The sequence below is a fragment of the Oreochromis aureus genome, linkage group 6 (assembly GCF_013358895.1).
Source record: "Oreochromis aureus strain Israel breed Guangdong linkage group 6, ZZ_aureus, whole genome shotgun sequence".
Taxonomy (NCBI): Eukaryota; Metazoa; Chordata; class Actinopteri; order Cichliformes; family Cichlidae; genus Oreochromis; species Oreochromis aureus.
The window spans coordinates 33,210,953-33,232,904 of NC_052947.1; the positions used below are offsets into that span (position 1 = coordinate 33,210,953).

Genomic DNA, 21,952 nt, shown 5'->3' on the forward strand with positions numbered 1-21,952 from the left:
GGATTCCACTGGCGCAATCAGCTGTAAACAGATCAAACTGTGTTAGAAATCATTAGAAAGTACTTAAAATTAGAAAATGTATGAATGTATTAGAAATATAATGAAATTGTGGATATCAACACATTAAACAACACCAAAAAGTTTTCTGTGGCACATGTCCTGTCTCAGGCCAAAACCTTTATCACGCCTGTCAGTTAATAACCTTAAAAATTTCTCAACTTAGTGTTTGTCAGTCCAGTGAGATTGGGTGTATTTGTTGTAATCTTGGCATCAGACTAACGCCTGGGAGTGCATCCTGTCATGTGATTTCCTGAAGCTGTGACATTCGCTCTCAGTGTGAACAGATCTGACATGTTTCACCTGCAACAAAACAGTCAGCCATACACAGAGAGCTTGAGGAACAAACAAACTCCAGACCAGCCATTCAGAGGTCTTCATTTCAGCGTGACGATGTGTGTGATATTTTTAATGCAGATTGCGGAAGTAACTTCTCTCTTCACACAACTTTAAGTTGCATCTTGCACGGAGAAGCTTGTTGAAATGCTATCTAGATGAAGTAAGAAGTTTGGATACTTTTTATTTTTATATTTCATTTTTGATTAAAGAGGAAGTTCAAGGGGAAAATGGAGGCGCACGAAAGTGTCGACTTTATGAGGCTCATGTCAGGTAATGAAAAAAACAAATGTGCCTGTGTGAGTATGTGAGAAAATGCTGTGCTTGTTTAACATGGTGTCAGTACTCACAGTATGTACGAGTGTGTGACACTTAATGGCAAACTGGCCATTTGTACTATGCTCGGTACACGGTACCTTGGCAGTTTACTGCAAGTTGATTGGTTGCCCTGATGGTTTTAATCTAACACAGGTCACATCCAACACTACAAAACTTGTTAAACATTATAAAGTTTTGACTTATTAAGATGTGCGCGTCCAAAAATAATTCAACTTCTTGATTCTTACCTCAAACACAGAAGTGACAGAGAAAAAAAGTAAACTGTTCCAAGTTTGCAAAACAATAGGAGGTGCAAACTAAATAAATAACTGATATGATTGTTGATTTATTATTATTATTATCTCACTGAAAAGTGAATACAGCGTATTTGTTTTTTGCACTGCTGGCTGGAAAGATGAGACATTTGAAGACTTAACCTCTCTCAGATATCCAAGTTGCACAGATTGTGCAGAAACAATGTTTTCTTGATTCCTTTTAGTTACTTTATGTTTGTTTTATGGGATTTTTTGTGATAACAGGAACTTTGTGCACATATCGTGTTTTGCTATATTGAGTTGTTTGTATTATGTGCATTAGGATCTTCTACTGTGAGCTAAATATACCTTTGGTTACAAAGCAAGCAACTTAACTCTGAACAAGTACAGACAGAGCAAGCAACAGTACAGCAGCTTGTTTACAAACTTGTACTGTAATCTACTTTTCTGTGTTCATCCCAGAGGAAAGCACTGTGTCCACCCTGTCTTCAGACTCCTGTGAGTACTATCAGACTGAGATATTTGACCTGCTGCCCAGCATTCAAGCTTCCCGACCTGAGCAGAACAGACATGACTTTTCGGAAGAAACCAACCAGGGTGGCCGAGAGGCCGGGGAAAAGAGTGGCCAGCTGTCCAGAGGACCCAGAGACAAAACATCTATGCAGCCACTCAGAAACTTGGCCATGTGTATTCAGGGAAAGAGGGGTGCCAAGTGAGTAAATCTTTTTACAGACTTCCCAAATCTGCTTCTTTTTGAGCTACGTCTTACTTTGACAAGTATAAAATACCCATGCAGTTAACTTATTACTTAAATTGAATACTACTGATTTACTTAAAGAAACATATTACAGTTGCGTCTGTATGTCTTTGAGCAGTTGTTTCCACATTTTTTTCACTTAAGACCCAGTACAAGTATGCTTATGATCCCGCACACCTGTAGGAAATATTTCATTGGCACCTACCAGGATTGTTTCCAGATTTTTTTCAAAGCTCAGAGGTGATCTTGGAAAAAACAGGGATCTGAAATCCTAACCGTCGGCTTGATTTTCAGGCTCATGCTCAGCCCGACTGTGCTCATGCTCATGCTCAGTTTTCAAGGTATTACACATGGCCCTGAAAACGCATTTGCACTGAATAGCTGTTTAGCAAATAAGCAAAACAAGTTCTTAGAACTTTTACCCAAGTAATCACTAAATTAAGTATTAGCACCAAGGAACAGCTTAAAGCAAAAACACATTACTGGATCATAATTATCATATGCTGGTGCTTGAGCTACAGTAGCAGTCCAGCAAACCCTCCTCTTTAATTTCTGTTTCAGCCATCTTAGCTGACTAAAACTTCTTAACACATTACAGCTGTGGTCGAGAAATGCCATTGTTAAACAGGTTTGAACCAAACGACAGTTACAAGTGTTAACAGAAGTATTAAGACAACAAAAAAAGTGTTTGAAGTGAGCACTTTTTTTGTACAGACCTCAATCATTTGCTGAGATACTTAACTGGTACTTGGTCAGAGGCTATGCATTAACTAATGTTGGATTTCTTTAAAACATAAAATGTCTGATAGCTTATATACATTTTTTTTTAATTTTTGATTAAATATATCATGATTAACCTCTAAAACTGCCATGTTAAATTAAACAGGAGTTCATTAAATGTGATATTTATGCTATTTTCTAGGGAAAGGAGGAAGTTGGAAGTCAATGATATAAATTTTTGGGAGTCCTGGAGGAAAAGCCAGAGCACCAACAGGAAGAGGGTGAGGGAACAGATAAAAGAAGCTCTGTCTGGCCTGGTGCCCTGGCAGCACACCCTCCGGACCATCGAAGGTGAGATAGATTTGTGGTGAATTAACTTAGTATGTGCTGTGACTGAACCACTCAATTATAACTCACCTAATTATTTGTTGCAGGCAAGTTTGGAGTTGGGGTGAAGTCCTATTTTGTTTTCCTCAGATATCTGATTTACTTGAACCTGCTACACTGCGTGCTTATCGGGGGTTTCATTGTGGGTCCATCGATATTTTATCGCAGTGACAAGTATGGTAAGTCAGCTGTGACAACAGATGGCAGCAAATTAACCACAACTAGGAGATGACATCTAAAAATAATTATTCTCTCTGATTTTACAGAACCATTGACATATAACGAAAGGGACTCTGCTTTAAATTTCTTCTTGGGAACTGTAAGCTTTTGTGTTCTAATCTACGTGTAGTATTTATTAGCAATAGCCCCACATGTTTCCTATAATCTTTTCCTTGTCTTTTCTGCAGGGCTATGTGAATCGTTCCCTTGTCTTCTATGGCTTTTATACACGAGGATCCCTGGATTTAAAGTGTTTGAACACACCGTTGCTGTACCTTGCTGGAATCTTCTCAGTCATATTTTTAAGTCTCATTCTGGTGGTCCGCAGGTAAGTGATCCACAACAATGCAACATAAGAGGTCAAAACGATGTTTTATTTACGTACATTCACCTGCGATAGAACAACAGTCGGCTACAAGCACACCTGGATGCTCGGGAAGCGTTACAGCATGAACGTGAGCTATAAGATCTTCTGTGGCTGGGACTTCACCATCCAGGATCCCACTGCTGCGGCTCTCAAACACGGCTTCATCAGAAATGACCTCAAGGTGAATGCCGAGGCAGTGACACCCTCATACAGGCTCGTAAATTAGCCAAACTGGTGGTGAAGTTTCTGAAAAGTTTGTGAAGTCATTAAGTCTAACTATGTTTTCATACATACACCTCAGAGAAGAATAAAACTAAATAAATATAATAGTAAGACCACCAGTGACCGCCCCCTCAGCCTCCTACTGGATGCACGTATTGTATCAATTTGAAAATCCTACGTGACTTTCTTCTTGACTTACCACATTCACAAGATTTTCACAAAACTTGACCTCTGACCTTGACCCTGAGGTTGAGATCACTGAGATCTGAACTCGTTAGTGGATGCACTTATGGTATGAATTTCAAAGCGCCTTGTTCTCAAGTTGTCGCATTCACAAACATCCTTTAACACCCGTGGGGTAAAATCATGCGCAGCATGGTGGCGCAGTGGTTAGCACTCTCCAAAGGAAAGCTGCAGACAGTTTAGGTGCTCTGAATGGTCCATATGTGTTTACTGTACTTCTGATGTTTTGCTGGAGTCTTCAGGTAGTGGTGTGGATCAGATATGGTCATCATAATAGTTTCTGCTCCTCTGCAGCTTTTCCTGGAGGAGCAGAGTTTCTCTTTAAGGGCGGCTCAAAGGACACTTAGAGAGAAGGTCCGTCTCTACCTGCTCAGAATCATCCTGAACCTGATTACTATATCTCTGCTTGGCGGAGCCTTTTACCTCATCTACTTCGCCACACAAACATCTCTGAAAAAGGTAACGGTTTGATGCCAAGTATTGCCAAATAATGTGGTTTCCTCTTTAGCATCTATTATATTATTTGATTTCGCTCCCCACTTTAGAATTTCTATTCACACTTTCAAAGTATTTCTGGTTTGCGCTTGTCTTTGTCTACTTCTGTTTTGTCTATGGTTTAGCCTCCCTGTTTTATCTTGTTGAGGACTCTCTCCAGGTACATTCAAATAGTCCCCAAAAAAATTATCTATCTGCTTTTTTAAACATTTACGTGACCTGTGCCACTTAGTCAATTCTGTTAACTGTTTTCATATATAGTTGGATAGCACATCACTATTATTGTGGGATGGCATGTGGGATGATCTCCTTTCATAAAGAGTGGCCTGGTGTTTCCTATGCTGCAGTAGTTAATAAAGGAATCAGTATCCTTGGTATTTGGAGAGTTCAAACAGCTCTTATAATGACGGCCACACAGTTAATTTTGAGTCATCTCTCTAACCTTCCTATTTGATACTTTCTATTCACACATACTCTCTGTGTCTCTAGTTCCTATTTTCCCTCCTTAGAGCTTGTTTGCCCCATATTAATTTCCACATGTGTTCACTGTTTCCACCTTTGCCTAATCAGCCCTCTGTGCAGTCCCTTGCTAAATGTCAACTCTTTTTTTTTTAAGGCAAGCCGGCTTTCTGTGTCTCCGCTTTCTTTTTTTTAATAACAGCCATAAAAGTTTTGCCTTTTTGTTGTTGAATGTGCTTCCATGTCTTGAATTTGGGCCCTCTCTCCTTTAACGCCTAACAAATATGCTTTTTTAAAACAATACTTTTGTCTTTCTTGGTTTTCTCATTCCTAAATTAAATAAATATTTTTGCTTTTTTCAAGTATGTATTTGATGAATTTTCTTAATAGCTGATAATGTTTCTGTAACTCATTGGATATCAGGGAAAAGTTTACAGTGACAATTGCAAAAAAAACCCAAAACCCTATATTTTCAAGAATGGCTACATTTATTATTCATACATTTCAATGATCTATTTACAATAAAACACAATTATGCATCCATAAACAAAATGATGCTGAGGACGAAAAAAAAAAAATCCAAGACATTCTGAACAGAAGTCTGTGAGTTGGATGCCTCATTGCAGAGTTCCCATCAGAGCTGGTTTAGTGGTTGGCTCTGTCTGTGTTGATCTGGGAGTGTGTGGCGTTCAGCGTTTCAGATCTTCTCCTGGATAAAGGGGTGCTGCAGAGCCTGGTTGATACTGATACTAATGTTAATAGCTGATAAAGTTTTGCCTTTTTGTTGTTTAATGTGCTTTCATGTCTTGAATTTGGGCCCTCTCTCCTTTAACGCCTAACAAATATGCTTTTTTAAAACAATACTTTTGTCTTTTCCCATTTTTAAGTAAGATCATTGAAAAAGCAGTTTCTCAACAGCTCAACTACTTCTTAACACAGAATAACTGCTATGATGCCTTCCAGTCAGGTTTTAGACAGAACCACAGCACTGAAACCACTCTGACTAAAGTGTTTAATGACATATGTCTGAATACAAACAGTGGAAAAATGTCAGTCTTAGTTTTACTGGATCTCAGTGCAGCATTTGATACAGTTGACCACAACATATTACTCAAACGACTGGAGAACTGGGCAGGTCTTTCAGGAACTGTACTAAACTGGTTCAAAACATACTTAGAAAACAGGAAATACTTTGTATCAATAGGTAACTTCACATCTGAGCAGACAAGTATCACATGTGGAGTTCCCCAAGGTTCCATCTTGGGACCCCTTCTGTTTAACATTTACATGCTCCCACTGGCACAGATTATAAAGAACAACAAAATAAACTATCACAGCTCTGCAGATGACACACAAATATATATCACAATGTCACCAGGAGACCGAGGCCCTGTACAGGCTCTTGGTAAATGCATTGAGGAAATTAATGGCTGCTTGTGCCACAATTTTCTCCAGCTAAACAAAAACAAAACTGAAGTAATAGTCTTTGGTGCCAAAGAAAAACGATTACAAGTCACCAGAGAACTTCAATCTATACACCTAAAAACCACCAACCAGGCGAGAAATTTGGATGTAGTGATGGATGCAGACCTAAACTTAGAAAAACACATTAAGACATTAACAAAATCAGCTTACTATCACCTCAAGAATATTTCAAGGATAAAAGATCTGATGTCTCAACAGGACCTGGAAAAACTAGTCCATGCATTCATCTTTAGTAGGCTTGATTACTGTAACAGCATCTTTACAGGTCTACCTAAAAAAATCAGTCAGACAACTACAGCTCATTCAGAACTCTGCTGCTAGAGTCCTCACTAAGACCAAAAAAGTGGACCACATCAGTCCAGCTCTGAGGTCTTTACACTGGCTGCCTGTCCGTCAGAGGATAGACTTTAAAGTTCTGATGCTGGTCTATAAAGCTCTGAATGATTTAGGACCAAAATACATCAGTGACCTCCTGACCCAGTATGAACCTTCCAGATCCCTCAGGTCATCTGGATCCGGTCTTTTATCAGTTCCCAGAGTCAAAACCAGACATGGAGAAGCTGCATTCAGCTTTTATGCTCCATATATCTGGAACAAACTCCCAGAAAGCCTCAGATCAGCTGAAACACTCAGTTTATTTAAATCCAGGTTGAAGACTCACCTGTTCTCAGCTGCATTTGAATAAAACACCAAATCCACACTTTTAAGCTTAAATTTCAAAACTTATATTTTAACTACTGATTTTATCTACTGTTCTGATTTTATCTACTGTTTGTTTGTTTGTTTGTTTGTTTTAATCAAATTTAAATCATGCTTTTTATTTGTTCTGTTTTTAATGTCTCTGTAAAGCACTTTGAATCACCTCGTTGTTGAATTGTGCTATATAAATAAACTTGCCTTGCCTTGCCTTTCTTGGTTTTCTCATTCCTAAATTAAATAAATATTTTTGCTTTTTTCAAGTATGTATTTGATGAATTTTCTTAATAGCTGATAATGTTTGTGTGTCTTAGGGCAACTCTCAACCCCACTGGTTGGTCAGTCTTCTCTTCCAGTATCTTCCTCCCATCACCATCACCTTTGTCAATCTAGTCCTGCCCCACATCTTCCGTAAGATCTCGTCTTTTGAAGACTACTCCTTCACCATGCAGGTGAATGTCACGCTTCTGAGGTAAGGTGAAAAGAGACATCAACTTTTACTCTACATACAGGCACACATGTATTTGTGTATTTACTGTTTCTTTTCTTCAGGAGCATCTTCTTAAAGCTGGCCTCCTTGGGGATCTATTTATTTTTTGTCTTCACAACAACAGAGCAAGATGCCAAGGTGGTACAAACTGAGCTTTAATGACACATCATCAAGGGTTTAAATTATTTTTTTGAATCCATTTTTAAAAAAATCATTGTGTCTCTTCACTGTTTCAGTGCAAGGAGAACCAGTTTGGTAGAGAGATGTACAAGCTGTCCATCTTCAACTTCCTCGCCACTTTCTTCAGTGTCTTTTTCTTTAACTACCCCAGGAAGTGGGTTTGATTGACATTAACAGTCTGTTTCTTTCTCAGTCATCTTTGTGGTTTGAATGGAAAGACCAACAATGTCTCTCCTTAGTAGATGGTAGGACAGATTCGATCTAAGCCATCTCCCTTATCTTTAACAGGTTGGTACAAGAGACTTATCCAAGATCTTTGCTGGCCCGAATATCAGGGAAACAGCGCTTCCTGATACCATTCAATGTGCTGGACCTTGTTTACAGTCAGACTGTGTCCTGGGTGGGAGTCTATTACTGCCCTCTGCTGCCTGTCATAGGAATCGTTTCATTGGTTGTCACATTCTACGTTAAAAAGGTTAGATTATTATAAACTCTTTATATTTCTCACTTTATTTTTTTGTATCTTCAAATTGGTTAAATACAACTGTAAAAGAAAAAGCTGGAAAACAACTATCCCAGCTGTCTTGGGGCAAGAAGCAGGGTACACCCTGGACAGGTCGCCAGTCTGTCGCAGGGCTAACACATAGACACAGGCAATTGATACAATTTAACACACATTTGGGAAGTTGTGACACAAAATGTTGCCCTTTCTTATAATAGTAAAGATCTGTAAAATAAATCCTTTCCAGATCAGATCCAAAGGTTAATCGCTTTCGGGTCCAAGCCCCACATCTGGTAAAGTTTTTATGCAAATCCACCCAGTGTTTTGAGTAACCCTACTAAAATAGCATCCTAAATCAGATTTTAAAAAATATTGTTAACAGATAGGCAAAAAATCAAGATGATCTTTAAGCAAACAAGAAGCATCAAACAGGTCAGCAGGGGGGAAAAAGCTTGAAGGACATGGGTAAGATGTACTCAGGTGAGCTGACAGGGGAAATGCGGGCTGGTGATGTAGGTTTGGTAGACAGGTGAAAGACTGAGAACCTCCGGTGAGCTGAAATAAACAAAACAGTGTGGCAAATAAAATCTGAAGGAAAAACTGACCAATTTGGGGATAAAATAAGTGGAGTACATTAAGTAATGGCTATATAGAAGTCTGGTTTTAGTATAAAATGTGTTAAAACCTTTTTGCTGTGCCTTTGTGTCTTCAGTTCAGTGTCATGCGGTGTTGTGTGCCAGAGCAGCGGATGTTTCGAGGGTCCAGCTCTTCAGTTTTGTTCCATTTCATGTTGCTGCTTGGTCTCTTCATGTGTGCAGCGACACTGGGCTTCAACCACTATCCTCTACAAAGCACCGAGGGCAGAAACGCGTAAGGTTTTCACTCCAACTGCATCTAAAACCACCCGTCCTTCTTTCTTTTATTTTTAATTTGAAACCTTTTAGGATCAGAATTAAAGCTCATATTTATATTTTATCTTTATTTACTGCTCATTTCTCTCATTTGCATTACCTCTGCCATCCCAAGGTCCTCCTGCGGTCCATTTAGAAATGAACAAACAATGTTCAATGTGACTGGAGACTGTGTGAAAAGTCTCCCCAGCCCAGCTCAGACCACTATCCGCTATCTGACTTCTGAGGCCTTCGCCCTACCACTAATACTAGCAGAGATGTAAGTATGCAAATAACTCCGCACCCAATACAAATATCAAACCTGTATTTGTAGTGTTCACCTTTACCAGCTCCCTCCTTTAAGATTGTTTCAACACTTTTCATTTTGTCTCCTCAGCATATTCTTAACCTCTTATGTGTCTCGGAGACGAGCCAATCAGAGGGCCATTGAGAGACTGAAAGACATGCTAGTTATGGTAAGCATGTGTCCAAAATCCTTCCACTCCCTCCACCATATTGGCTGGCAAGTGGAAGCTGGTATGCTTCAGGCTAGTTACTTTAAAGCTCCTAAATAAGTGAATGGTTTAAGAGCCATAACTTAATTTTAGTGGTCACTGGAACAAAAGAAACTACATCTACATATATCTACAACTAAATAAAATCTTTTCTACTGCACATGTGCAAAGTTACATGACAATATGGCTCATTACTGGCTAGGTCGAGAGCATCAAAGGCTCCTGAACGACTGCCACTCAAGCATTTCTGTAAAAAAAGGTTAAAAATTTGCATGCATGTGTTTCCCCCACAGAGCAGCTCTGATAAGCGTTTCCTGGTGAAGCAGCACGCCACGATGCTGCGGCAGCGAAATAAGCAACACTGAGCTCTTTCTGCGGTCATCGAAGAAGACGTCACTCGCAGTCACTAAAAACATCCCATCTATGCTTTTAAAAAGTGGCTTTGGTCTCGACAGACTTCCTCTTAAAACTAAAATACGGTTCTGGCAGCTGACAGGTGGCCGAAATGAAAAATGAAAGTGCAGGCTAACTCTTGCTTTATAAAAGATAAGAGCCACAAATATAATCTTTTCCCCCTTTTTTCTTTTTATATTGTAAATACTTTAACTATAAAAACCTTCCTCCTTTTAATGGCAACAACTTTATTTCTATAGCACATTTCATTACATATAAACTCAATGGGCTTAACACATAAAAACACAAAAATGTGTGTGGGTTTGTTGCCTCGAGGCAGGGAAGACAGCCAAACAAAACAACAGCACTTGTCTATTAATACAGATGTTTCCTGAGTCCGGATTACAGTGGTAGCACGCACGAATGTTAGCTACAATACTAGGCATGTTATGTTACTAACTTGTTGCTGTTTTATCTGTTAATCTGTTAAAGATCTCAAGTTTAATTCCAGGAGGAGACAAACCCAGCCTCAGGTGGTCACAAGGTAATGCCGGTCCCAAACCTGGATCAGTGGGAGGGTTGCCAAATTATTTACTTGGGTAAATAAAGGGAGCAGCTGAAAGTACCTGAGTGACACAAGTTGGTTTATTGAGTATCACCGTGTTAGTACAGACGGGAGTAAAGCCCTTTAAAACAAGAAGCACTCTCAGAGCACAAACTTCCACCGAGGCGTCTCACTCTCTGGGCAGTATTTACTTTTATAGGAATAGTATTGTATTTTGTATATTGTCCATCCTGTTTTCTTTGTTCTTTTTAAACATACTTCAAGAAGTTTGTAGTGCAGTAAAAACAAGTACAAAGTGTGGACTTTTGTTATTTCCCCGTTAATCTACTTTCCATAATTTTGTGTATACTTATTTTTTTATTTATGTATATGGTACATGTGTCGTGCTCATTTTGCAGTTATTAAAATTCACTTACATTTTTGGCAAAAATATCAAGTGAAAAAAGCTTTTGAGGACAAGTTTGTTTTCCAAAAAAATATTCCTATTGGGGAACACTGTACACGTCAAAGTGTTATGTATTTAAACTGTTAAAACCTGTTACTGTACATAATAACATCATAATAAAATAAATAAACTATATTCACAGAACATCCTATATGAACATGTTCTTATCAGTTTGAACACTTGATGTCATTTTAAATAATTCTATATAGGATTATTATCACTTTGACCTTCAGATCAATCTACTGAAGGAGAGGTCAGAGGTCAAATGTAACATGGTGTTTTAAACCATTATATGGTACTTGCTATATGCTGACAATGCACATCACACTCATAAGAATCATAGTTGCTAAATTATCAGGCTTTTTTTCAATTTAGGTAAAAACTATGTCTTCGTTAAATCAGTATATTCGAGTCGTGTAAAGGCTAACTAGATCCGTGATAATTTTTTAACTTTGTGTCACGTCTTTGCATTGGTGTTTTTATGCGTGTTTTGTTATATTTAGGTTTTGCAGACATGTGACCACTAACCACATGAACTGAACTTGTCAGCCGTTCTAGAGCCAAGTGAATAAAGCCTTAGTCATACTGATGGTTGATCAGCTGCCAGCCACCAGTCGTGAGGGAAAAAATAAATATTCCAGACTGGTTGGCAAAAACCCATGCCCTTTGGTAGAATACTGCTGAGGCGGTAGTTTGAATGGAAGTGATAGACTTGTCTATAAACACTGTCCAGCTACTCAGAGCTGTAGTGAAAAGTGGGATATAATCTGGAGACCATTTGCCTTCACAGTAAAAGTTGTCTTTTGAAACATGTTGGAGCTCTAAGGCACAATTTGTACCTCGAAGGCAAACTTTTACCATTTCCAGTTTGCGTCACACTTTTTTTTAGATTTTACTACCCCTAATACTTAGCAGATGTTTGCAGACAAACATGGAAAACTACAGGCAACCAGGTAGTAATCAAGGCAATCTGGAGGTGGTTTTTGGTGCAGCACCGATTTCACCCAATGAAAGCCAGCAACCTCCAGAACCACCGCCAAACAGTCGGGGAAAACACATTTTTCTCTAGTAATGGTTATATCACATCCAGTATGGTGGAAAACACCTGAGCAATGTGTGCATGATGTCACAGGAGAAACCTCAATATCTGTGTACTGTCCTTTGTCCGGAGCACTTTTCTGAAATCTGGCCTGTTTGCATCTTTTTTGCTGATGTCCCTTAATGTGCACTGTCCCTCTTAAATAAACAAAAAAATATAGATACCAAAAGCTAAATAAATAAACTTATTCCCATGGAAGATGAGTGAAAAACTTACCTTTTACCACTTTAACTGTATTTAATGTTTTTGACATGTTAATCAAAAGCATTTAAACTATTCATCAAAAGGAAGCAGTCTCATTCGTTTATTTCTCCTAACATCTTGGGTATAGTGTGGATTTATGCAGGTTATGGATACAATTTGTTGTATATAAGGAATGTATGCACATACACTTGTACAGTAAACAAAATATGTTGAAAGTATGGCGATCACAGTCACTCAAAGACTTTAACTGTGACCTCACTGTGTCCTTTAATATTGTCTGTGTATGTTTTTCTCCAATTTGATCAAAATCTTCGTGCACATTTTAGTTATATTTGCATTTGACATCACAGAGATCCTTAAAATGAAGTTAACAGCCCAGTATGTTATCTGCTTGCAACACATGTGTAACACCCTTGCAAGCCTTGGCAAGCTGAAGAAACCATGCCCAAAGGTACATGAGAGGGTTATGGAGAAACGTCAGGCTCTTTATTTTTTGCCAGTTTTGGGTGAGTCGGTTAATTTGATGTAAAACTGGGAAAATGTATTATTATTATTATTATTAAATAATATTGTTAATGTGTGTTGTTTTTTCCAGCTGTGGCAAGTTTCCTCATCAAGATAAGTAAGTGTGTTAACTGGGTGCTTAAGATATGTAGCTAAGATGGCAGAGATCTTCACGCTTTTCAGATGTTTGCTTCTTAAAAATATTCGCAGAAACAAGGTTACAGTAATAACCCATTTCTGTCCCTACACTAAGACTCTACATGACTGTCCCTCCTGGGACTAATTATTGAAGCTAATGTGGACAGTCAGTGTTCGGCCAAAAACAACAAGAAAGTTGATATTTTTCTTTAGATTTTAAAGTTTTATTGTTCACTTTAATGAAAAGCATTCAATAATGTCTGATGTGTTTCATTTTGTATCAGTCTTTCACATCGGCAGTATAGTGGTGCTGTGGTTATCCCTGCTGTTTCACAGCATAAAACTTCCAATGTGTCTTTGTTTTCCCTGTGTCTGCTGGCTGTAATTACAGATAGGAGTCAGTAGTCGGCAATACCAGGAAAACCACTTTTCAAATTCTATAAAGCAAAATTGATCAATGAGTGCCCTGTATGTGATTTAGGACCTTTTTTATAATTATTGATGTACAAAATTGCCAGCAGCAGTTAAAGACTGGTCCCTGTAAGGTGCAAATCACCATTGCTGGGGTTGTTACTAAAAGAAAAGTAATAGGTTACATATTACTCTTAATTTTAAAGAAAATAATGCTTTTTGTCATTTGTTTCACAACTCATTGAATTTTCCATTACATGGCTTGAAAAGCTTTTGTAATTCCACAAAGTGCTGTAAACATCCCTCTGAGATTTTGGTCCATATTGACATGATATCATCACACAATTGCCTCAGATAATCTGAATCTTGTCTAACATCACATCTCAAAGGTTGTGACAAATGTTAAAAGACAAAACAAAACAAAACTAAGAAATCAGGAAGGGGGGAATAAATTCCGCATACATCTGTTTTTCCCATACATCAAAGGTATCTATAATTTTGTATCAGTGTCGTACTAACATTACAGCCTTGGAAAAACAGTTCAAATGAATCATTAAAAGTCCAATATTACAATGAAATTCATGCCCATGCAGGTTGTAAATAAACTTCTGACCACAATTGTATGCTCAAAGTCACTTACCTAGGTCGCTGCATATTGATGCTGAATAGCTTCTTTACTCTGAGCAAACATATCATAGAGTTCATCACCTTGTCTCTGAGGCTGACCCCAGTCACCCTTTTTAAGAACCTAATTTCTACAATTCGACCCACAAGCTTCCTTCAGTCACTACACACAGCTTAAGGGCACAGGTAAGGGTGGCAACATAGACTGAACGGTACTTAGCCGGTGTTATTGAGCATAGTTTTATATCTTTTTATAGTTTCAAGTTTGCATGCACAGTTGTTTCATTTGCTTCTTTAGGTGGATCAAGCTCTCTTCGCCCGGTGCTGACTGGTCCTGACCTGGCCTTCAGTGGCCCAAGGGTGGTTTTCCGTTGTGTTGCACCTAACGTCTCCCCACCAGTCATCTATGAGCTGATAAAGGATGGACGTGTGCGAATTGGCCGCGATAGAGATTTTCATGGTGGCCAAGTTGCATTATTCCCTATCAAAGTAACTGCAGCGTCAGAAGGGTCATACCACTGCAGGGCCACAGCTGGAGGAACCAGAGAAATCAGCAACAGCATTAAGCTGAGAGTAGTCAGTAAGTATCGGATGCTGGGTAGTTCACTTAAGCTTACTAAACTGACTTTCCCCTTTTCTTCACCAACTGTCTTTTATTCCCTGATTTCCAGCTCCACCATCATATACCAGAGTGACCTCTGAACCCTTCCCCCCAGTTGCATATGAGGGGTCACGCATGGCCCTGAGCTGTGATGTTGAAATGGGGTCCCACCTTTCCTACAGCTGGTTTTTTAACAGGAAGGAAATAACATCTTCCACTTCTCTCCCCTTCCACTTTGTGGGAAACAAGCTGTTGGTTGAGAGGGTAACTCCTGAGTATGCTGGAAATTATTCTTGTAGTGCTTGGACCAGCGTGAATGAGATCAAGAGGATTTCCAGCAGCACAGAGGTCCAGGTGACAATCAAAGGTATATATTAACAGAATTTATAAAGTTTATAACTACTATGTTAGCTACTTGGCGCTATCAGCCAATTTAGTTCAGAAATATCTCATGAACTACTGAATAGATCTGCATGCAATTAGGTCCACTGTAATGTTCCCAGAGGGCAATTTTAATGAGTTTTCATTAGCACTGAGGGACTGATATTTTTTCCATTTAAGTGAAGTTAAAAAACTCTTCCTCCTTCCTCCTGTACCAGTCTATGTTTCAAAGCCAGAGATCTCCTTCTCCGTTCATAAAGAGGGAACCGGTTACCATGGCAATGTGACGTGCTGGTCAACAAGAGGGAGCCCTCCGGTGAACTTTTATCTTTTACTAGATGGTAAAGAAGTGGACTCTGCCACAGCAGCTCAGACCCTCGCTGCCTGGTTCCTTGTAGTCGTAGTACCCGAGCTGGACATGGGAGAGGCACGATGCCGGGTGAAAACCGAGAATCAGGACCTCACGAGTGAGCCCGTGAACCTGGAAGTAGGTATGAAGATGTGTGAATGATCTCTGTCTTTACCATAGACTGTAGATGGATGCAGCCTATGCAAAAGTGACTTAAAGGTGCATTCTTTTTCCTGATGGCCATTAGAGATGCTTACAATACAATACAATACAATATGAAGTTCAATGTGTAAACAATTCAGATAGGGGGATTAACTAGGATTTCCATCATGATTTGTCACTATTTAAATAAAACTGAACAGAAGTGAAGTTGCGTTCAGTAAGTGTTGATGCAGAAAAGGATCCAAAAAAAAGACTGACCATTATTTAGTTGAAGTTTATGAAAATCCACAACAGAGAATCAACTAATGAATCCAAATGTCTGAAAAACTCATAAAGCATAATCAGCAGGAACTGAACTGAACAGGCCGAAAAAGGGAGGCAGCGACTATATCCACAAAGAGGTGAGAGACACCTGGAAGAGACAGGGAAGTAAAACTAAATACTAAACACACAGAGGCTGCCAAAATAAAACAGGAAGTAACTAAAACATAAACACGGCTCCCACAGACATGGGAACAAACTGAAAACTCAACCTGTGATAAAACTAAAAAGCTCAAGCACATAACTCAAAAAACTAAACTAGAATTACAAGAATAGAAAAAAATCACAAATAGGAAAACTCTTTAGTAAGGATAGACACAGGACCAAGACAAGTGGACTCAAACCTATCGAGTAAGAGCACAAACTCATGAGGAATGCGTCGTTTTTCTAGACTTCTACACAATCAGACTTGTTTTTGCAACCAGACGAATCGCCCCCTGCTGGCCATTAGACTGTATGTTTAAGGTTCAAGGTTCAAGGTTCTTTATTTGTCACATGCATAGTTATACAAGTATAACACACAGTGAAATGTATCCACCTCTGCATTGATATGTTTTACATGAACTTTATATTTTATGTGATTTGTGACCCTCTCTTCCTTTTTCTTTGTCTGTCAAGTCCCAGTTGGAGGAAATGTGAAAGTGGAGGTGGAATATCTGTACACAGCTGATTCCAAACTGACTACAGCAAGGCTGAGCTGTCACGTCAGCAGAGGAACTTTTCCTTACATCTCGTGGCTCTTCAATGACTCTGTCCTTCCCTCTGAGTCTCATCCGGATTCCCACATTCAGCCCATCCTGCCTCACATTGCCTTCGCTGACCGAAGACGATCCCTCGTCCTCACTAAGCTCAGCCCAGAGGAGTCTGGGTATTACCGCTGCAGGGCCAGGGACAACTACGATGACGCTGGGCCCTGGGTGGAGAGTGCAGCTGAGCTGGTCCAAGTCACAGGTGAAAGACCAGGACTAAGAGTGGAGTAAAACTTATGGAGTAGTCATTTTGGGAAGTATACTAACTTGCTTTATTATTGAGGTCAGGTTTATAAACTCCATGTAATGGTTCTAACCTGCAAGAAAACATATAGTACCAATTGAAATAAGCAGTCATGATAGATCATTTCCACCTTAAAACCGTCCCTTGAATCTTTATGCCACAGTCCAGACATGAGTGTGGTATTGAGCTTTCTGTCTAGCTCTCTCAAAGAAGGCCAAATTATGCTTTAAAAAGAATATCTGTTGAACCCAGGCTTTTGTTCACATGCATCATTTAATATAAATGTGTCTTCCTGTGGGTTTCTGCACTTTTTATGCCTTCAGTCAACTCCATGTCTCAAGCAGAGTCCTCAACCGAAACGCCACCAAGTGAAAGTAAAAATATTTTGTTTGTTTTATTAACCTTATTTCTGCACAAAAGTTTGGGGTCATGCAAAAAAAAAATCTAAACATTTTAAAATATTTGTATTTACTAAATGAAAGTACAGAGTGATGAAAAATACAGTCCATTAAATAATGAATTTGAAGTTATTTTGCCCTTTAAATTCTGCTTTTGTCAAAGGATTATATGCACAGCAGTTACAGCATTGCAGTCTTCACTGATTGTCAGTAATTCCTTTTTTGAATTCTTTAATTTTCTTTTTTTTTCACCCTTTTTTCGGTGACTAAAGTCTTGATTTTTGGGGGTTATTGTTAGGATTCCTGTTATGCTTCCTTTGTTAATGTAGTGTTTTTACTTTGTTGTTTTTAGTAATAAGTTTTGGTTTGTGATTTCTTGCATTTGGGATTAAAAGAGGATGCTAGGGATAGGGTGAGACGGGGGCAGACCCCTAGAGGGAGCAGCTGAAAGAAGAAGAAGAAAAAGAGGGTTCTTGTTTATCACCATAGCCTCCCTTGTGCTTCCTGGTCTGTGTCATCTTGTTAGTAGTAGGTGTTAGTCTTCATGCCTGTCAGTGTCTTTGGGTTATTCTCTGCTTTTACTTTGAAGGATGTTTTCTCCTGTGTCCTGTGTCAGCATTGTTTCCTGTCTGTCTTCTTTTGAGTCCTCATTATTCTCGCCTGTTGTCAGTTGTGTTCACCTGCGTTTCTTCCCCTTTTTTTAGATTTTGAATTTTTTGGATTGCACTTTTTAAAAGAAACTGGATTTCAGCTGGCTTTTTGTTTGTGAACACATACAAGTTAGACTGGTTTCATGGGTACTGAATAGATGTCAAAAACATCACCTCAATAGGCAAAAACAGATGTGTTTGGTGGCCAAGCCAGACAGAACACCAGCTGTTTCTTTCTTACATAATTCTTGCATATTTTGGATCTGTGCTGATTGACCTGTTGTACGAGGAAGCTGGCTCCCCACAAGAGCGATCCTAAACGTCTGTCAACTAAATCCATTTTAATCTGCACAAAGCTTATCTTTACCACCACATCATACCCCAAACCAGAACATTTCCGCCATTAGGCTTGACAGATTTGTTCTGTTTTACACAAATTTTCTTCTTTTTAATCCAAACACATTTGGACATTTGTCACAATTTTGCAGCTTGAGGTTTGTGGGAAACATTTGATGAAGGGAGACAATGAGGTGTTTGTGTCTCTGTCAGGAGACTCTTTGTATTCTTGCTCAGTCCTGCTCTGGGGACTCCCAAATCTATTCGGAATAGAGCCAGTTTGAAATCTTCACTTTTTAGCAAGTTTCCAGCAGAATAAACTCGATCTTAATCAAACTTAAAGGCTAAAACAATGTATCACTTCTTTTGTCAAAATAGTCTCAGATGTACTCATTATTTAAAAAGTGTTTTCTGTTAGCCTTTTTAATGAAGAAAATTTGCGTAAAAATGTAACTATGTCATTAATAATTGATTAATAACATTTTTATTGCTTACTGGTTGTCATTTGCAACATGATACAGTTTACACTATATGACCCTAAACTTTTGTGCAGCAGTGTGTGTGCTGCCTCAGAGTGTGAAACTGTCTTTGTCTCATCTCTTTCAGGTTTTTGCATGAACATCACAGAAGCTGTCACCATCACATTCTGCTGCTTCGTTCTCCTCATTCTAGTAGTGGGTTCAGCCTGCGTGTACAAGATGTTTGAAAACAAGCAAGGTGTGTGTGAGAACCAGCAATTCACTGATTGGAACACACGCAGGAATTTCTATTAAAACTTCGTATCTTCTTATCTTATCTGTCACTTTTGTTCCAGCTCATACCAACAGTGTTCCAGCAAAGTAAGTTTTACACCTCAAACACTCCAACTATAACCAAGTGTGATATTCTTACATTTACATAACTCTTTAAAGCCTGAAAAATAAAATAATTGCAAGACAATTCTTTTTTTTAATGGAGTATTTAGCGAATCTTCTGATGAAGTTAAAAAAAAAAATATTATTATTGTTATTATTGGATATTATTTTGCAGTTTATTCCTTAAAAATGTATCATGCAATTCATTGCAGTGTATTTTTTTTTTTTGGGGGGGGGGGGATTAATGAATTGTGTAGTGCATCCTTAGGCAGATGATAATAACAAATATTTTTATATATTCTTTTATTCATAAAACACTTTAAAGAATACATGAATACCCAGCAGCTAAATTGATTAAGTAAAAAGTAAAAATAATTAAAAATCTGAAAAGAGAATAACAAAAAAAGACAGAAAACACAAACAATGAAACAGAAAATAATAAAACAGATGAAATACAGTAACCTTACAATGAAATACTGAGACATTATCACATTAAAGCAAGTCTATATGCTTTAAAAAATTATTCAAATGTCACTGAGCTTTACCTCCATAGGTAAGTTGTTCCAGTCAATGCGTCTTAGAGTTTGACTTAATTTCTGAAGAGTCAGAAGGTTCGATTCAGCTGCAAAGTGGCTCAATTTTTTAAATGACCTGAACCGAATGTTCTTTAAAAGGGATCAGCACAGAGTTGAGCTTATTGGTTGGAAACTTTCAAAGTTTATGCTTTTCGATGGAATAAAGATATTGTGGCCTTTAAAAATATTTTAACCACAAACAGGCTCATATTTAAAATATTTGGACTTGATTTGATATGGTTTGAGGGGATAGGTTAATTGGATAATCCAAATTGTCACTAGGTGTGAATGTGCGAGTGAATGTGAGCGTGAATGGTTGTCTGTCCCTGTGTGTTGGCCCTGCGACAGACTGGCGACCTGTCCAGGGTGTACCCCGCCTCTCGCCCTATGACAGCTGGGATAGGCTCCAGCGCCCCCCGCGACCCTGAAAAGGATAAGCGGAAGCGAATGGATGGATGGATGGATTTGATATGGCTCTTTTGCAGTTGTGTTATTATTTGCATGTGCATTCTTCACATATTTGCTTTTATAAACTGTTTAACGCTAAGGAAGGGTTATTTGTTAGTCAAATCATCCTTTTCATAACTGTTTGTACCATCTCACCCCAGCTCTGATGCACTTCAGTCTGAACTGACACACCAGTCAGGGGGAAATACGGCTGATACTACCGCTACAGATTGCGATGTTCAAAATCAGGTATGCAAGCAAAAACTATAATACTACTATTCAGGATCAGTGAAATGTTAGTGTCCAGTCACACTCTTAATGTCCCTTTCTTTCCTACAATTAAGAAATAAATATATGTAAATTCATTGAAGGATTTCTGTAAAGAACTACTGAATTTGGTACATAAAACAAGGAAAATATGAAGAGCATGATGCACTGACATTTTTTTCTCCATTTCCTTAGGGTGTCAGTTTTCCTGTTCTGACCACAAATTATGTATTTTTCTCAGGGGGATATTTTTGGAATCTGCAAGGAAATCACACATGCTTGAAAAAACTGATAACAACTAATAAGTGTTCAGGAGACATAAATATATAGCGTAAGCTTTCAGACTCAAACAGTGTAAACTACATGAAGATTTTGAAGATGCCAAACCCACAGGCTAGTGAGCTGCACCAACGGTTCCTTACTGTAACAACAAAACATTAGTTTATTTATTAGTTCTTAACCCCTGCACCGTAAGCTCCACGCCGGTATTTGCCAAAAAATGATTGGGGGAATTTAAGCTGTTATAAATGACTTTTTAACTTAAAATCTGTCAAAAATAGGTGAGTCATATCACTATATTATATATCGATCATATCAAGTAATTTAGAGCAAGAAAGAGCATTCCTATCAAAAAGCAGCTGCTGCAACCAGACTTTTATATATCCTTTATTTATCCGGGTAAAAAGTGTCATTGACATTAAAAATGTGTTTTTCAAGAGAGATCTCGCCAAGAGGGCAGCAGAAACTGTAACAAATATAACATCACTGCTCGAAAAACTTACTGGAAGTAAACAAAAAGGACTGGATTGATGATAATACTGGTACAAATATGCAGAGTCATAAAATACTTCAAAAACAAGTCATTTCCTTATTTTATGTATAATCCCTTCATAAATCCTGTTCACTACAGTCTATTTACTAAAATAAGTAAAGATATTAGACGTTAAAAAAAACACAGAAAGACATTCGAAATCACTGTTTGGCACAACACCGGTGTCCTGCATGACTATGTGTGCTTGTGCTGATGTTTCATGTGTGGTGCCAGCTAATAGCAAAAACAGATCCTGAGGGTCCCCGCTGTCTGTTGTTGTTGTTCGTGTGTTTCTGTGTGTAGATGTGTGACTGCACAAAGGCACTTATTTTGAACTGTCAGTCATGCAAAGCTGTTCTTTCTGGATCCAAGAATCAAAAATTGGCAGAAAAAGTTCCATTTAAGTTAAAATCAGCTTTCTTAGATGTGATTGTAACATTTTTCTCTCTCTCTTTCAGATCACTGAGGTCACAGTATGATGCACAAGAGTCCTTCACCTCCTAATACAATATTTAATTTTAAATGTTTATATTATGTTAATATTTAATATTTAATGTTCTTGGGTTACTGAACTGTCTACATGGCACTGTTGGAACATTCAGTTATAGACAAGTGCGAAATTGCATTGCCTACCTACTGTATACTGTTATTTTGATGCAAATAAATTTTTAATTATTAGATTACATTTTGTTTCTGTTGTTTTTGCTTTTTTTTTATTAAAATAATGCAAAAAGACATCTTACTTTCAGTTTTACTTTACACTGTGTACATATGATATTCATAGCAAACAACACCAGTTAGTTAGCTGATA

General features: G+C 38.3%; 2 protein-coding genes across 4 annotated transcripts; both read left to right on the forward strand.

Annotated features, from left to right (window-relative positions):
• The first annotated feature begins 345 nt into the window (after positions 1–345).
• On the forward strand, positions 346–11,160 carry tmc8 (transmembrane channel-like 8). The gene is made up of 16 exons (XM_031753372.2): positions 346–666; positions 1,449–1,698; positions 2,666–2,814; positions 2,898–3,029; positions 3,117–3,169; positions 3,258–3,397; positions 3,470–3,617; positions 4,196–4,360; positions 7,351–7,508; positions 7,589–7,664; positions 7,763–7,860; positions 7,995–8,181; positions 8,921–9,078; positions 9,235–9,378; positions 9,496–9,574; positions 9,907–11,160. Exons 1-16 carry the CDS (start codon positions 624–626, stop codon positions 9,976–9,978), a joined length of 2,052 nt encoding a protein of 683 aa, XP_031609232.1. The 5' UTR covers positions 346–623; the 3' UTR covers positions 9,979–11,160.
• Positions 11,161–12,666: 1,506 nt separating this feature from the next.
• LOC116330917 (Fc receptor-like protein 5) lies at positions 12,667–21,826 on the forward strand. 3 transcript variants are annotated; one of them, XM_039614088.1, is made up of 12 exons: positions 12,667–12,825; positions 12,915–12,941; positions 14,147–14,182; positions 14,295–14,576; positions 14,668–14,964; positions 15,197–15,469; positions 16,429–16,761; positions 17,127–17,177; positions 18,794–18,904; positions 19,002–19,026; positions 20,225–20,312; positions 21,600–21,826. In XM_039614088.1, exons 1-12 carry the CDS (start codon positions 12,681–12,683, stop codon positions 21,618–21,620), a joined length of 1,689 nt encoding a protein of 562 aa, XP_039470022.1. In that variant the 5' UTR covers positions 12,667–12,680; the 3' UTR covers positions 21,621–21,826. The 3 variants fall into 3 exon arrangements, with proteins under 3 accessions (XP_039470022.1, XP_039470023.1, XP_031609243.2); XM_039614089.1 differs by lacking the exon at positions 17,127–17,177; XM_031753383.2 differs by lacking the exon at positions 14,147–14,182 and having other exon boundaries at positions 12,668–12,825.
• The last annotated feature ends 126 nt before the right edge of the window (positions 21,827–21,952 follow it).